General features: G+C 39.9%; 1 protein-coding gene across 16 annotated transcripts in view; it reads left to right on the top strand.

Moving 5' to 3' along the window:
• TGFBR3 (transforming growth factor beta receptor 3) overlaps window positions 1-18,445 on the top strand; it is a 209,315-nt gene that overhangs the window by 114,973 nt on the left and 75,897 nt on the right. For all 16 annotated transcript variants that reach the window (XM_086391098.1, XM_086391097.1, XM_086391095.1 and 13 more), the window contains one exon: window positions 16,321-16,458. In XM_086391098.1, the coding sequence (XP_086247224.1) occupies window positions 16,321-16,458 (138 nt within the window). The remainder of the gene's footprint in view (window positions 1-16,320; window positions 16,459-18,445) is intronic.

The raw sequence follows: 18,445 nt of genomic DNA, 5'->3' as shown, positions 1-18,445 counted from the left end.
GGGTTGGGATCAACAACTGTTCTAGCTTGGGCAGGGTAACTTGATATAATGGTGTACATTTTTACCCTGGTCTGCTCTTAGAGCAAATTTGAAATGGTTGTTTTGGAAAATGTGCTACGAACTTATCTCTAGACCTTCGCACCAGAGCAGTTAGTTCAGCCGAGCAAATCCTTGGCACTTGACGTGCATCTTTCATAACAGAACTTTGATGCTGTGACTTGATGCCTTGAAATCAGCACAACAGAATGGTGCTTGAAGAGCAGTGTTTACTTTGATCATTTTTCAACTTCTGTGCCCTAGCCTTTTCACGGAGTACAAATTGCTTTACCAGAGTTATGGGGCTGCAGCCCACGGACTGTTTTTGTAGTCTGGTTGCTGTGGTGATTCTTAGCCTTCCATGAAACTCCTTCTCCAGGGAAACAGAAACCTTTGCAGCTGTCTCAACCTTTTTGGTGGTATATCTGGTGGAGGTCTTCATCAAGCTTGTAGCAAGCCTGAGTGGTTGATTTGTGTCAGGGTAAACAAATACATGGAAAAAAGGCATCTCATTCTGGACAAAGCAAACAGCTTCCCTATCCTTCTCCCAAATCATATGGGGACTTTGAAGTATCTCCAAGTCCGGCTGAAGCCCAGAGTTTAGTGAGCCATGGAGATGCTGTTGGTCATGATTATGACATGAGCAAGAGCTTTGGGAAAATGACTGATAAAGTCTATAGAGTTGCCAGATGAAGAGAAGGTGGTGGCAGTGGAGAAGCTTAATGGGGCTTATGTGTGCCCAGACAGAAGCTGGTTTAGGAAGAGAAGCGGGCTGAGTCTAGGGAGGCCAGCAGTTTGATGTTTAGGGAACTGTAAGAAAAACTGTTTTGACTTTAAACTTCAATGGAGGACAATAAAGACAAAACCTTCCTTCCATAGGAACCAAAGGAATGGAGAAAAATTTTTAATAAACTATGGCTTTAGAGGGTGGAAGTAATGATAGTGAGTACTCAAGCAGCACTTACTATGTGCCAGTGCCAGTCACTGTTCTAAGTGTTTTATACACAAGACATGTTTAATCCTTTGCCATCTGATGGAATAAGCACACGTATTATCCCCATGTTATATAGTTGGTGAAACTGATGCCCATAGAGTCTTAACAGGCTCAAGGCCCTAAGGCTGGTAAGTGGAAAGCTCAGAGTCCAGCTGGCTCTGAGTCACTGCTCTTAACCACTGGGTCAAACTGCCTGTAATTTAGGAAGGAAGGCAGAATGACCTGAAGGATTGGATTACAGGAGACACTGGCCAACTTGCTTGGAAGAAAATGTAGATCTTGGAAGAAATTAAATTATGTTCTAGAATATGTTTATTGATTCATTCGCTTGTCCATTCATTCATTGTTAAGTATTATGTAGTGCTTTCCAAGTGCAGGGTACTTGACTAGACTCCAGGGTGATAAGAAAAAAGTCCCATTCCCTCTTCTCAGATAATTTGTATATTAACTTAATACAAGGCAGCAGGTGCTAGATACTGTAAGAAGGGTTAACTGGACAGAGGTCAGGAGCACCCACAGGGAAGAGCTGCCTTCTTCCTTCTTGGGGCACCGATGACATGAAGCCTTCTTCAAGAGTGTGGTATTTTTTCTGTGAGGCGAACAAAATTGATCCCAGTTGAAAATACGAAGCTGTAGTTAAATTCAGTGTGTTAATACATACCTCTGCCTCTTTCTAAGGGCTTCCATGGTGGCTGAGTGGTAAAGAATCCTTCTGCCCATGCAGGAGACACAGGTTTGATTCCTGGGTTGGGAAGATGCCCTAGAGAAGGAAATGGCAACCCACTGTGGTATTCTTTGCCTGGGAAATCCCATGTACAGAGGAGCCTGATGGTCTACAGTCCATACGGGTCTCAAAAGAGTCGGACATGACTTAGTGACTAAACAACAACCTCTTTCTGAACAGAATTGACAGATCTAATCTGGTGAGATTGTATATGGTTTGTCCTTGAGAATTTCCAAACCATAGTATATCAGGATGTCTCATTTGTGAACAGTGCTGGTAGGCATGAGTTGTAGGGTAATGATGGAGAGCACTTTATAAGAAGGAAAAGGTTGAGAAGGCCTGGGAGATCCATCTTTGTATGGAATAAGTTCCTATGATGCCTCAGGTAATGACTGTGCAAAGTTCCCGAGATATATTGAGGGCCTGTCTATAACTAATATGTAATTTTAAACTATGTGACAAGTGTGTTTCTAGTGCTTACAAGTATTTATTTATTCCTCATAAAAAGTAGTCACTATTCTGTTTTTTAGATGAAGAAATAGCAGCACAGAGAGGTGAAGCAGTTTGCCTGGTCACACAGCTAAGGATAGTGGAGCTGGAATTGAACACAAGAAGTAGGCTGCAAGTGTCCATGCTCTCAATCATTATGTGATTCTGATTAGTCATATTTCACTTAATGGGTTTCATTTTAAGTCATAAAGTATTCATCAAAACAGTCTGTTAGATGCTAAGGCATTCCTAAGTTTAGCTTGAGGCTGATGTCAGACCCCCTCCTTCCCATGAAACGTCTGGTCATTCACTGTTCTAAAAGGGACTATATTCACATTGTACATCATGCTTTATGTCTCAGTGCTGACCGGGAACCTTTCATGGTAAGTGGATAATTAATAGAAAAAAGAAACAAAAATCATAGAGTTTAGCTACTTGTTAAACTCTGGTTTGAAAAGTTTGTTTGCTTAAGGATGTGGAATCTGATGGTGACTTTGATTTCAGTAGGTTTCCTTGTTTTAAAAACAAAGTTATTTTAAAATTTTATCCCCCGAAAATAGGTCTGAAAATTTTAACTTTTCATCATCTTTCTTCCAGAGAATAATAACATTTCCCTCACATGTTGGAGTTTACAAAGAATTATGTTTGTCATAATATAAATTATTTAACCTTCTCAACTCTCCTATGTGACTACTCTGATTTCTTTTGAGGTAAAAGGAGATTTAATTTAATATATCTTAGGAAGAATAATGGCTTGTTCAAAGCTAGTTCTAATTTTAGAATCTGGGCTTATAAGCAAGAGACAACAAGCTCCCACAGACTCAAATATACTAAGACATAGACAGATGGGACCTGAACCTACCAGGATAGTATTCTGAGCTCTTTATGAGATACTAATGAACTGTCATCACTTCCCTATTAGATTTGCTTTATCCTAGTATCATTTTCTTTAGAAATAATTACTGTTGAGAAGGATTCTCAAGTATTTTACTGTATTGCTTGCTAAATATATAGACTTTAAAAAAATATCTAGCAGACTTCTTTAGAGAGTAAATGAAATCAGTGAGTGAAGTGATTCTGAAAGTCTTAAGAAAAGTATTCAGTAATGAAGTTATGGAAGCCCTAGCTTCTAGGATCAGAAGGGGGTCTTAATGGTCATTCAATCCAGTTTATCCTTGTGTGTGTCTTTTGTTTCTAAAATGTCTCTGACAGACACTCACCCAGCCAATACAAGTTGTTCAGAAAATTGGGAAGGAGTAGAAGAAACAAGAAAATGTATCACATTGACAGATTCTGCCTGTTTCTTTCAGACACCTTTAGGTCTAATCTGTCCTGCTTGGGAACCCTGCTCAGCCAAGCTGGTGTTGCTTCCCCCAACACTTGACATCTTCTCTCCCCACACACCCTGGACATATTGCAGTTCTTGGTTGGTTTTATATTGAATATTATCATCACTTCCAGAAGTTGGTGATGGATAGGGAAGCCTGGCATGCTGCAGGCCGTGGGGTCGCAAAGAGTCAGTCAGACACGACTAAGCAACTGAACTGGACTTACTGATCATCACCTCTTCATGTAGCTGACTTTCTCTGGATTGTGGTGACCACCTTGGGGAAAGATAGGCTGCATCTTATTCCATTTTTGTGCTCAGGAATGGGTATGGTGCCTGGCACATCATAGGTACTTAATTAATGCTGTTTGAATAAATGAAAAACGTGCACAGGAAACACAGGTACCATCTGAAGCCAGCTTTGTGTGTTCCTGAGCTTTGACTGCCTTAGATCTGGAGTCATGAGGGCTGGTGCAAGCACCCAGCCTACGAGGATACACTGAGTTCCTTGTACTGTCATGTAAAGCTTTTTCTAGAAGAGACTTGAAACTCAAGAATTGGTCAGGTTTATCCTGCATGAAAGCTTAAATCACATTTTTTTTAAATTGTGTGGTAAAAAAGAGCCACATAATATAATATGTACCATTTTAACCATTTTAAAGTAGGCAGTTGAGTGAAATTTGTACATTCATGATGTAGTGCAAATATCGCCACTATTTTGTTCCAGAACATTTTTGTCACTTCAAAAAGAAGCTCTGTGCCAGCTAGCAGTCAGTCCCAGCCCTGGCAATGACTTCCTATCTCTATGGATTCACCTGCTCTGAACATTTCAAATAAATGGAATCATACAACATATGGCCTTTTGTGCTGACTTTTTTCACTTTGCATGTTTTCAAGGTTCATCTGTGTTGTAGTGTATGTCAGAACTTTATTCTTTTTATTGCTGAATAAGATTCCATTGTATGGATATACCAAATTTTGTTTATTTCATTTCATGTTTTTATGGAGAGATTTGTCACTGAGTCAGATTTCTTATTTCTGGCCAAATATCATGAATGGTAGAGAATCTTAATTATTTCTTCAAGATCCTGGTTATTTTGGAATATTTAAATTTATAATCTAAGCCTGAATATTTTGTAATGCAAGCACCCCATCCTTTTCCCATTTTGGCTCTATTTACTGCTTAGTGCTGGTATTTTCAAAGGATGAGTCAAAGACAGAATGGTAGGTTTTGCTGAAAATGAGAAGTGGAAGACTAGTGGCTGTTGACTTAATAGGTGCATTTGGATCTTCACTGAATTATGAACCAGAGCTTAAGCTGTCTGATTCTGATATTTTTTTTAGAACCTTCCAGACTTTGTTCAGGATTTGAAATTTTCTTCATAGATGTATTATGGAAGAGTTGCTTTTATCTGCTTTATTTGCATGGGAAACTAAGTGTAATACTGCTGTGCCTTCTGTGTTTCTAAAGTACTCAGTAAAATTCAGAGATTATAAGCTTTTTAAGAAGTCATTTTATGTATAAAAATGAGACTATGCATAAATAGTTAAGATAATTAATATTTCCAGATATTAAGGTAAAACCTCATATTTCCTAATGTCAAATATGGGAGACAGTTTTAATTATTCACTTGGAAAAGAATGTCCTTTTCTCTGTTGCTCTGTAACTCACTGATTCCCAGTGAGTGACTTGACTTATCAGGGTTTCAATTGGTTGACTATATGTATGATATTGACAGAATTATTGAATCTTCATTATTGGGAAATGAATGACTGTGTGTAAGTTATGATTTGAAAGTCAAATGATTTGTGTTAGAATTTGCCCTCGTTTCATTTTGAGATAAAATCCCTGCCGTGACACTCAATTCTGATTTACCTGTAAATAAATGTCAAGAGGATCATTCTTGATCTAAATAAGGAATGTTGTTCAGGTTTCTTACAACTTAGTCTTCTGCTTCTTTATTTTACTTTTTATTTTCCTTTTTCCTTCAGGTTATTAATATGTGCTGAAATTATTTCTAAGAGTATAACATAACTATAATAAATTTGTTACCAGGTCCAGCTTGTTACTGTAGCTTGTCCCTTTCCAGTTAGAGCAAATGTAATAAACTACTTTTAATGGTGCTTGAAGAAAATAGGAAATTCAACCCCTTTAATATTGGCTTTAGGAAGATGTGATCCCATCTTAGACACTTATCAACTACAGCATGCCAAATTCTGTATGCATATTTTGGCAACCTTCCCTCTGCTTTCTGTGATCATAGATCTTACCCTGAAAACTCATTGCAAGGCTTAGGGAAAACTTAACTCTGAGAAGGAAAACAGTACTGAACTCTAGTGTAAACACTTTAAACCACATTTACTCTATTGTGCATTAGCCTGTTGTGACATAGTTCATTGCCTGAATTAAAAGCATTTAAAATTCTGTGCCTCTAAGAGACAGTAGAACATATGGTCAAAAAATAATGCTTTTTCAGGAAAAATACTCCCAAGGCAGAGATAACATGTTTTCTCACCTTTGACGTCTGAGTTATTTGTTCTCCCTTTCTCAAGGATGGATCATGTAATGTTGAAGCTAAAATTCCTCTAAAACATTTCCATTTAAAATTATGACCTGGCTGGATGAAACCAGAATAACCTTAGGGGGCAGGTACTGTGACTTTCAGGAGTTGTTTGCTAGGGCTTTCAAAGGAAACCGGACTTTACAAAATTCCCAAGATTTTCCTACAGTGACCAGAATTTAGTTTCCGTAGAGAATGCTTTGGTCTAATCCATATATCAACTGGGAGGCCCTGGAGCTCAAGGAATGATTGGCTCACACCTCTGTCTGCTAATTCTGATTGTAGAAACCCAGAGGAGGGTATATTTCTGCAGATGTCCAGAGCCTTAGCATTCTCGTGGCCCTCTCCACTTTCTGGGTATATAACTTTACATGTGGCATGTCTGAGATACACTTGATTCACTTGGATTTGAAAGGCAACCAACACCATCTTGACTGCCATAATGCATTCGTTCATGAGAATGGTGAGCATTATTAAAGCTTTTGTAGAGGAGATAGAAGGAGATAGTATTCATAAAAATACTTGTTGACCCATCCCTGTGGATTTCACTGACCTCTCAGCTTGTACTGGCCTTCTGTTGTCTTGCTCACAACTTAATCCTCTTCCTTTCTTCTCTATCTTTCTCTCTTTTACAGAAGCAAAATAATTCCTGCCTCTTACTCCTTTAGAGCAATTCCCCATCACCCCCTCTGCGCTATGGCCAAACCCAAGATTAAGAATGAGGTGGGAATCAAGACATAGATTGGCTGGGTGGATGAGAAACATGTTCATGTATGCAGTTCCACTTACAACATTACTTAACCCTCCAAATTGTATATAATTATTTTATATTCTTAGGTTAATCATGCTTCCATTGTGGCTTGAAACTATAATTACCTTCTATTTTTGTTTGGCAATTGATTATGAAGACTGATAAACACCTTTTACTATTGTGAAAAAAAAGAATGAGATGGGAAGGTAGGGAGAAGGAAAGAGACAAACATTCCATTCTGTTCTTATGAATAGACTATGAATATTTTTAAGAATAAAACAAGTTCATTCTTTTCTTAGCACTGCCACTTTCTAGCCATATGTCTTTGGCTAGAAATTATCTAGCCAAAATTATCTCTAAGCACAAGTTTCTTCATCTTTAAAATGGGGATAACTCTATAATTATGCAAAGTAACTCTTGATAAGAATAGCAAATCTTAACCCAGTAGATAAACCGATGAATCTGCTTACTGTCTCTGATAGATGATACTAATGCCTCTCACTACTGTTCCTATTAACACGGCAACCGAGTATAGTGATTTTGAACATCTGTATCTTAGTAATTACTCCTCTCTAGATTTCTCTTTTGTGTTAGAAAGGAAACACTGTATGCCCATTCAGAATTGCTTACCAGCTTCAGGTTAATGTACTAGTCCAGGGAAATCCAAATCCCATTCTTTAACATTTAGAGCATCAAATTAAATTTAATCACTCCCTGCACACTGAGTGGTACATGTGCTAACTTGAAGAGGGTGTGTAAGCAGCAATTTTTATTGAGATTCATAACTGCAGGTTGAAGATGGAAATGATTGATCCAGTACTCACATCACGTCGACACTGGGTTCTTGCTATGCCTACCTTTTAAGTTGGCTTCTACTGGTCACTCCATGATTCTCTTTATTGTACAAGTCTATTTATCATAGTAATGACAAACAAGCTATCCTGACATCCTGTAATTATAGACATATACATGTCAAAGGAGTGGCTTACTAAACAGGTAGCAGAAACAATTTTGAGCCCATTGTAAAAAGCAGACATTGAGAGGAAACAAATGAACATAGTACATATTACAGAAAGCTTTGGTTGTATATTAGTGTTCAGTTCACTTCAGTTCAGTCACTCAGTCGTGTCCGACTCTTTGCAACCCCGTGAATCACAGCACGCCAGGCCTCCCTGTCCACCACCAACTCCCGGAGTTCACTCAAACTCATGTCCTTCAAGTCAGTGATGCCATCCAGCCATCTCATCCTCTGTCATCCCCTTCTCCTCCTGCCCCCAATCCCTCCCAGCATCAGGGTCTTTTCCAATGAGTCAGCTCTTCACATGAGGTGGCCAAGGTACTGGAGTTTCAGCTTTAGCATCATTCTTTCCAAAGAAATCCCAGGGCTGATCTCCTTCAGAATGGACTGGTTGGATCTCCTTGCAGTCCAAGGGACTCTCAAGAGTCTTCTCCAACACCACAGTTCAAAAGCATCAATTCTTCAGCGCTCAGCTTTCTTCACAGTCCAACTCTCACATCCATACATGACCACTGGAAAAACCATAGCCTTGACTAGATGGACCTTTGTTGGCAAAGTAATGTCTCTGCTTTTGAATATGCTATCTAGATTGGTCATAACTTTCCTTCTAAGGAGTAAGCGTCTTTTAATTTCATGGCTGCAGTCACCACCTGCAGTGATTTTGGAGCCCCCCAAAATAAAGTCTGACAGTTTCCCCATCAATTTCCCATGAAGTGATGGGACCAGATGCCATGATCTTTGTTTTCTGAATGTTGCGCTTTAAGCCAACTTTTTCACTCTCCACTTTCACTTTCATCAAGAGGCTTTTGAGTTCCTCTTCACTTTCTGCCGTAAGGGTGGTGTCATCTGCATATCTGAGGTTATGGATATTTCTCCCAGCAATCTTGATTCCAGCTTGTGTTTCTTCCAGTCCAGCGTTTCTCATGATGTACTCTGCATATAAGTTAAATAAACAGGGTGACAATATGCAGCTTTGAGTGTTTGGAATCGATCTATCAATCTAAGCAAACATTTTTTCATGTTAATCACTTTGCCAGTATTAAGTTCCTTCAGTTTTTCTAGAAGTTTAATTCCTAACTGTTCTAATACACTTGACTTGCCTGAATGAAAATCACTTAAAATTCTATGCCTGTAAAAGATAGTAGAACTTTTGGTCAAATTTTTGTCTTTGTTATCTATCCCTGAGAAGAGAACATGCTCCAGGGTTTTCTTCATGTTTCATGTATTTGTATTCACATAACTATAAAAAATAATAAGTAAAATCATTCTGTTTTCTTGGCATACACTCACTGTTTGCCTAGTGTGATTCCCCTCTATGGCATAGGTGGTGCTCTGCCCTGTCCTGTACACACAACAGAGGAGGATAATCAGGGTGTTTATTCTCACAAAGCCTAGGCATGGCCTCGAAATTCTGTCCAGCACATGTTCCAGGCAGCCCCCACCATTTGTTTTGGGAGCATGAGTTGGTGTCTGTTTGCTTTTCTTGACTGTGTTTTAAAGTTCAAATAGAACTTGATAGTGAAATTAATGTCCTCCTTATCGATGCATCGCCCCTCCATCACTTTCTGGCCAGGAAAATGCAACCATTTGACTCTGTAACCATTACTTGAGTCACATTTCATGAATGGCTATCATTGGTGCTTCCTTTTACTCATCTTTCAGAAACCGTGTTGCCTGCTCACTAGATATCTAGCCCTGTGCTAGCCCCAGTGATGCAGAAATGAGTGTGACTTAGTTTCTGCCCTTGAAGAGTGCCCCGAGGGTTTCACAGTGTAAGGCGGGGAGTCAGTGTCTTGCAGAGTAGAAACTGGAGCGTGGTCTGTGGGCATGGCCCTGGACCCGGCTCTGTCTGTGGGGCAGGGAGGATTTCACTGCAGGCTGCATTTTGAGCTGGGTGCACTTGTTGGTCCAGGGGCTGGCTGGAGGGTGCTGCAGGCGAGAATCTGAAAGACTGTGGTGTGTTAGTAACAGAGACAGTTCCATTTTCATATGGCAGATGCTTAGTGCTCAAGGACAATGGGAAAGTGACTCTCCGTGTTCCCAGCCTTACTGTCAGCCCCATCCATACCTCGGGACACCTGGAGTCTCCCCTTTCTCAGCCTCTTTTTCCTATAGTGACTAAGCAGTGGGCCGCTCTGGGAGGCAGGGCCAGGGTCCCTAGAATCCCCTTGCAACTCTCCCAGCCAAGACTCCTTTAGAGGGTCATGACCTGTAGCTTTAGAAATATTCCTCTGTTTATACGAGCTCTTGTCTCTCAACCCCCAATGCAAATTTAGTTCCGAATGTTTTTCCAGGGCATTCAAAATATAGACAGGCAGACTTACTTCTGCATTATATTTCAGACTTTCATTTGAGGGCCTTTCTTCCCTATTTTGTGGTTTTATTAGATTATTTTCACAGTCTCCTGGGGAATCCTGAATCCTGTCCTTGCTGAGGGGAGGAAGACTTAGTTTTGGAATTGACTGGCTGTGTCCCTCTCATCATGTTAAATGTCTCAAGACAAAACCATTGGGAAGGAGCATGATGTCATTTGTCATAGAGGTGAAGTCAAAAGAACTCAAAACCTTAATGCCAATGAGGCTAAGGTGAATGGTCAATTGACTTCTTAGGGTAGGGTGGAGACACTAGGGGTCAGAATTCCTTGAATTTAACATTTAACTGATTGATGTTCTAGAAATTCAGAGAAATGTAAAAATAAAATCATAAGGAAATTTTTTAAAGTTCCAGATCCAATCCTTCAAGAATATTTTAAGGGAATCTTTTTATACCAATTCCCAGATGGCAAAAGACAAGCAATGGTAAATAAAATGGCAGCTGTAGGGGTTCCTCAGATTGGAATACCCTTTAAAACACAGCAGAGCAACTAACTACCGTTCCCCACTCCCGGCAACTGGTTGCATATTTCAAGTGCATCTGAGTCAGATTTGAGTTCCTGAAAGTCCCATTGCCCAAATGTAAGGGAAATTCGAGTTCAGCTGTAGTTACCCTGGTGTCCTGAAGTAGGTTGAGTCCAGCTGTGTAAATGATGATGGGAATCAGATGTAGGATGTTTTCAGTTACTGCCAACGCCGTTGCTAAGTGGTTGTCTGCTTACTTCTAAAGAGGGCATAGATATGGCTATACACACACTAGGGTGGGAGTTTATGGGTCTTGTTTATAGACACAGTGCTGGAGTGCTTCTCTTATCTGTCTTCGTGTAAACTGATTGTTGGATCATCCATTTCAGACCAGTATTTGGTCTGATTTTAGAGAACAGAAGTCCCTCTGGTTGTGTTTTGGATGACTTCACTGTTTCATGGGTCCATAGGGGCTCTTACAAGAATCAGAAATGTTGAAATGGAACTTCACTGACACGTTAGCAAAATTAGACAACTGTTAGACTTTTGTATCAGTTTCTTCGCTTGCTTTGCTTTTGTTTGTTTTAACAAACCCCAAGAGGAGGGGATATAACTAATAAGAAATTTTTGAAATCACTGTGGTAGAAATAATCTTGCATCTCTGCCATGAATCCTGGAAAATTCAAAACAAGTTTTCATATGGCATCTTTCCATCAAGAGAGTGGTGTTCTTTTCTGTAAGAAAGTACATAATTCATTTAGATAAAGTGATTTACAGGGTTTGCTGCAATGTATGGTTTTTGCTTATCACAGATAATCTGTGGAGAACTGAGTCTTCACCCAAACAAGGTCCAAAGAAAGCCCTTCCTGTTGTTTTCTGGTGATAACGTGGCAAGGACACACTTCCTAAATGGGAAACAGGAAGTTTGTCTTCCCACTCGGAGGCTTTATGCTCCTGAGCGTTGGCCTTGACTTTGGTCAAAACTGTGTTCAGATTCCCCAGAAGAGTATTCAAAAAAGATTTACTTTGAATTTCTTTGTAAAATAGAACTACATTACTTACATCTAATAGTTTGTTGAAGTGCACAGATAGCCTCATAAGACCTAATATCAACAGATGTCATGGAGCAGATTAGACTAAATGGTTTTCCTGTAGTTTCAGTAGTGTATGAGAAACAATGTCTACATCAGAGATGTGACAGATCAGATTTACTGGTATTTTCTCATGACATTCAGAAGACTGAATATTCAGCACTGTTTGAGACAAACCTGATTAGCACTGAAACTCTTGGACAGGGCTTTTTGGACTGCTGTGTGATCAAGTATGGTTTCAAGAAGTCACTGAAATTACAGAAGCTACATGTGAAAATTTTTTAGTTCTGCATGTGTACTAAGTCGTTTCAGTCATGTCTGACTCTGTGTGACCCTATGGACTATAGCCCTCCAGGTTCCTTTGTCCGTGGGATTCTCCAGGCAAGAATACTGGAGTGGGTTGCCATGACCTTCTCCAGGGGATCTTCCTGACCCAGGATTGAACCCCTGTCTCTTATGTCTCCTGCATTGGCAGGCGAGTTCTTTACTGCTAGCACCACCTGGGAAGCCTCTTTTAGTTCTGAGTTGTAAACTATTATGTTCTTTCCCTGAGGGGATAATGTTTTAAAAATAGAGGTGTAATTTCTAGTTTGATTAGAGAGACTAATTTTGTTTCTGTTTCTGTGATTAGAATTTTCCTGCTCTTCTATAGTATATTCTTTAACATGGGTTGCTGCTGCTAAGTCACTTCAGTCGTGTCTGACTCTGTCCGACCCCATAGACGGCAGCCCACCAGGCTCCCCCATCCCTGGGATTCTCCAGGCAAGAACACTGGAGTGGGTTGCCATTTCCTTGGTTAATGGTTACTTAACCTGGAGTTCATGGGTCCTGCATGGATGTATTTCCCTTACACGGTCAGAAAGTTTTATGTGTCTGTGGGGTATTTTGGTGTGTGTATGTATGGAGGGTGTATGTGGGGGGGGTTCATAACTTACATTAAGCTCTCAAGAGGTTAAGAAAGAAGCCACTAATACAGAGATTTGTCACTGTTCCCTTATTTGAGATGCAGCCCCTTTAAGTTTACCTCCATTTGCCTTCACCACCACATGGCCTCTGGGTTCAGTTTGTTATTCCTTACACACACACACACACACACACACACACACACACACATGTGAAACCTGTGGACTAAGAGATGACCCTTATTTTTATGTGTAAATTTGATATAGGCTTGAGAGTCAACTCTCTAAACTTTTGTTTGGACGTCCAAGTTGGAAATTATTGGATATACTGCTGTTTCTTTGCTGAAGCCTGTCTCACCTCTGATCTTCCGACTGTAATCCCTGGACAGTTTACACAGGGGGCAAAAAGCTTTAGCACAACGCTCTTATCTTTGTAACTATAGTCTGTCCTGATCTATAGTTGATTCTAAAGGGATTTTCTTTTTCTCGTTCTTTTTCTTCTCCTTTTTTCCCCTTCTTTTTTTTCAGCCTGAGAGAAATTAGGCACCTTAGCCAGGAATTCTTTAAGAGCTATTCTCGGTATGTTCTCCCCACATTTCTGGGAGCTTTTTTACCTTCATTCTTTGTTGGTTGTTTTTGGTTGTCCTCTATCTTCCCTTCAGCATGATTTATTCAAGTGGAGGAAGGTTGCTGCAGGGTTAGGTGAGCAGGTGCTTGGGGGGGGACTCTCTGTTGCTGCCAACTGATCTTTTTAAAAAGTATTGAGTATTTTTCTTTTAATTTCCCAATTGTAGTGTCAATTCTTCTTTGCCAAATGGTTTTTGGGGCTTTGCCTGGGCCCCATGTGCCAGAGTCGGGGATTCATCTTGGCCAGACACTGCCACATATTGAAGAGGGAACCGATTCCAGGAAAGCTCAGAGGGCCATGGCTCCTAGAAATCTCTCCTTGATGGTGTGAGCCAGGCCTTGACACTTTGGACCATCTGGAAAATTTTGGACTTGAGCACCAGTATCTGTCTCATACATATTTTTCTTTTCATTTCCTAAGGTTTTTTTTTTTTCCCCTAAATTCTTGTTCATTGGAGATATATATTTATTACTGTTTTATCTGTGAACTCCAAGAAGAATCGTCTGCCTGAGGACTGCAACTATTCTTTGTGCTCAATAAACAGCTTTGTAATGAATAAATCTGGAAACTTGTACACATTAGTAGTGACAGAGTGTTTCTTTGCCGTTGTCAGGTACTCTTAGACAAGGAATGATTTCACCTCTCCTTTCCCCACTCTCTATAGTGTGTGCTTTCTGTAGTGGGTATCTCTCTCTCTAGTTAGTGTAGCAATATGAATCTCTGCCCCTGCTCTGTCTCTGCCGCCTCTCCTGTTTATAGGGGTGATCAATCTGACTGTTTCTAGACGTGGACACATCTCCAAAATTCTGTGAAGTTGATTCTGTAGAATCAGAAAACATGTTATTTTGCTGTAGCTGTACCCAACATCGCTGTTCATTAGTACTCTGCTTTTAATACTATGCTTATGCCGATACTAAACTGACCGTAGCAGTGTTGCTGCAATAGCTCATGATGGAGTCTTGCTTCTGTGTTTTTTCACTTTTCTGTAAGTTAGTTAGCTAAATACCTTTGAGTCTATTCAGATTAAAAAAAACTTTTTAGGTAACATAAATTGATGAATTTGTTGTGATAAATCAGTCATTAAAAATTATCTACTCTATATTAAGCACAGTATTAAATGTAAGACATATCTTTGCCTACTGGGTATTTATAGTCTTTTTGAAAATCAAGACACATATTCTCAGTAGTAAATGAACCAAATGGTATTATATACCACAATGCAAATTATTCATAGAATAAGATACTTTTGTGGCCTTGAAAAGCAGAGAATTAAACATCCAATTGGCATTTACCAAGTGCCTACCCTGTGCTAAGGCATGGAGATTGATAGTTCAGTGTCTTATTATCAGTGACCTGAGGATACACTATAATAAGTGACACTGGTGTCCTAGGCAGTTCTGCAATGAAAGGCAGAGATACCCTGAAATAGAGTGGTCCAGCAGCCATTGGGAAGACATCGAGTAAAGTAATCCAGCTTTGAGAGCTCTATGCCTAATGACGGTATAGATTCAGATCATAGATCTAGCCCATTTAATCCTCATAAGGATTATGGCTGAGATGTAAAATTATTTCCAGTGTATCTCTCAGTCTGTGTCTTTCAAGTTACAGTTCATTTTTGTTTTTTTGCCTAATCACTTTAGGGTGCTTTTTGGTGAGTTCAACTTGTTTGCGTGTGTGTGTACTCACTCCAGTATTCTTGCCTGGAGAATTTCACAGGCAGAGGAGCCTGGTGGGCTACAGTCCACGGGGTTACAAAGAGACACAACTAAAGTGACTTAACACGCATGCACGCACCCATGCTAAGTCGTTTTAGCCGCGTGTGACTCTTTGAGATCCTATGGACTATAGCCCACCAGGCTTCTCTGTCCATGGGATTCTCCAGGCAAGAATACTGTAGTCAGTTGCCTTGCCCTCCTCTAGGGGATCTCCCTGACCCAGGGCTTGAACCTGCATCTCTTACGTCTCCTGCATTGGCAGGCGGGTTCTTTACCACTAGCACCACCTCAATTTATTTAAATACAAGTAATTCTTGGGTCTTGCCTCGCCCCTCTGGACAGAAAGCCAGTGGAGACATACTTATATGAAAGTGTCTGTTCAGTATTTATCCATCCTTTTCTTTTCCATGTTCGTGTTGACTGACCTTGACTGATGTGCTCTGGGAGGGTGTTGTTGAACCCTCTGTGTCCAGATCTCCTCACAGGTGCTTTTGGGTGATGCTAATGATGACAGTGTAACCCTACAGTAGTCCTTGATCTGCTATCAAAACTGGCCACAGTTTTCCTATCCAAACTTGTGGTTTTCTTCTCTGTTTTTTCTTTTTTGGGATTGGAACTGTATACAGTCAATTTTTATTCTGTGTGTTCTCTATGCCTCATTTCTTTGGAAAACCCCTTCGAGCTAATAGCTGGGATGATGAAAGCATTGGCAGCTCCCTTTGGCAGCCCCTCTCCCTTAGCTTTCGGCGCTTTTCTTTGGCAGAACTCACTTGACTTTATAGAGAGAGATTGGAACTTACCTGGAAGAGAACAAAGTCATTTCTTTGACGATTCAGAGGAATAACCTGCCCCCAGGTGATTCTATTCTCCACTTTTAAATTTAGTCATTTGATATGAAGGATAAGGCAGCCCTGAGGGAAGGTAACTTTTATTTTGCCTTTGCCAACTCTGGAAAAATAAAAAAAAGTGTTTTGTTTACTTGTATTCTGCTTTTACTGGGAGCTGGTTCATGTTTTGTTGAGATTAGTATGGATTGAACCACATGATACAGCTGTTTTTTGTAGTTAAAAAAGGTCAAATATTGGCAGAATCATCTAGTTCAACCTAATATATCTTATCTATAGCATCTGAACTAGCTCTTAGCTTGTTTCTGTTAGTGGTGAGCTGTGAAACAGTATGCCATGTGCTGTGCTGAGTGGTTTTAATGGAAAGCTAGTGCTAAGACTTCTCTTTCTGTTTCTTCCTAGGTCACTCTGCACCTGAATCCCATCTCCTCAGTCCACATTCACCACAAGCCTGTCGTGTTCCTGCTCAATTCCCCACAGCCCCTGGTTTGGCATCTGAAGACAGAGAGACTGGCAGCTGGGGTCTCCAGACTTTTCTTGGTAAGTGCTTAAAACCCTCCCAACGTGATCCTTGAGCATAAGGGTATAATGACCCTAAATTTTTCAAGGCTTTTAAAAAGGCTTATTTCATTGAAATGTTAATAATAGCAGAGTCCACAGTGTATTAAAGTTGGATTTTGCTCTTAGTGATATTTGGGTGGCATTGATAAGCATTCACAGAAAACACTCACATGTCCTCTTCTATGCATGAAGAGTCTGGTCATGCTTGCATGTTTGAGCAGGATCTGTAGTCATACTCTGTGTGGCCTGAGCTTTGGTCTCAGTCTTCCCCTCCTTCCTCCCCATAGTACCAGGAGATTGTAAATATTGTAAGTAGCCATTAGATGTGTGGTCTCTGACCACAAAATAAATATGTACAGACCCATTTTATTCATATATAACACGGGCCTAACTATAGGAGGCTGATAGTGCTTTTGAGTATGAAGGGAGCCAGTTTAGCGTAAGTGCTTGTAGGATCTGTTTGTTGAGAAAGTGACACAGTGAGCTCCAAAATGAAAACATTTGTATTTTATAAAAAAGCTGGAACCCAGCTCTTGTGGAAGGATCCAAATATTACCTACTATTTGTAAATCATGTCCTTTTGAGTTTGCCAGAAACATCCAAGCTCGCTAGTTGTGGAGAAATTGACGGGTTGTTTGGATAGAATTTTTGGGGTATGATATCATGTCTGATGATGAGCAACACTGCACAGTGATAACTCACATTGTCTATTGCTGGGGATACATGCTAATGTCCTCAACTGCAGAGCCTCAGACTCCCAAACCTCTCTTGCCTACAAGCAATCAAAACGAGAAGAGTCCACAGTTAATGGTGTTCATCTTGCACAATGAATACATTTTGCCTAATTAATGATTCTTAATTCAGATCTGTAGTTTCTTATCACTTGTATAGGAAGTGTACTTTTAAAAACTCAGAGGTACCCACTGAATACAATAAGACTCCATAGACAATACAATTATATAGTAGATAATTAAATGAGTTAAAAAGGAGGAAGGGAAAGCTTTTTATAGAAGAATACCAATGAATAGCTATAGAAGAAATGATGGAATTAGAAAATCATCAATTTGTGACTGTCATAGTAAAAGCTGATTAGGCAGGAGTCATCAATAGATGCTGAATCTAGCGGTGGTGGAGGGTATTTGAGGAACAGTATATTTACATAGTCTTAAATTAGTTATTATTCTAGCCCCAAATCCATATAACCTGAGTCTAATCATGAGCAAATGCTGAAGACAACTAAATTGGGTCACGTTCTGTAGAGTAACCGGCCTGTACTCTGCAAAAATGTTGGTCATCGAAGAAAGGTTGAAGAGCCATTCCAGATTGAAGGAGGCTAAAAAGACATCTGTGATCCCTGTGTAACGAGTGGCACCGTCACTATGAGGAAGATTATGATGACAACGGGAGGAATGGAAATTGAGCCTATAGATTAAAGTATCAGTGTTACATTTCATGAATTTAATAATAGTACTTATTCAAGAGAATATCCTTCTTAGTAAACATAATACACTTAAGCATTAAGGGTTAAAGGGGCAAATAGTTCAGAGAAAAATTCATATATAGGTAGAATATAAAGCAAATATGGCAAGATATTGAAAACTGGCAAATCTAGTTAAAGATATACATGAGTTCTTTGTACTGTATTTGCAACTTTGTAAATGTGAACATTTTAAACCCCAAAGTACATTTACAAGATAGGAGTTACTAGTAAGTTAAATTATAGCCTTTTCTGAGAATTTAAACTCTCATTACTTCTAAATTTAAAAGGCCAAAAGTCAAAATTAGTCATTACTGGGCTTCCCGGGTGGCTCAGCGGTAAAACGTCCACCTGCTAGTGCAAGAGACACAAGAGACGCAGGTTCAGGCCCTGGGTTGGAAAGATCCCCTGGAGCAGGAAATGGCAACCCATGCCAGTATTCTTGCCTGGAGAATTCCTTGGACAGAGAAGTCCATGGTGTCGCAAAGA

This window comes from Bos grunniens, chromosome 3, assembly GCF_055505025.1.
Source record: "Bos grunniens cultivar Pamir isolate PY7600 chromosome 3, Bosgru_T2T1.0, whole genome shotgun sequence".
Lineage (NCBI taxonomy): Eukaryota > Metazoa > Chordata > Mammalia > Artiodactyla > Bovidae > Bos > Bos grunniens.
The sequence above is the reverse complement of the archived record's forward strand: the minus strand, read 5'-3'. Positions and strand labels throughout refer to the sequence as shown.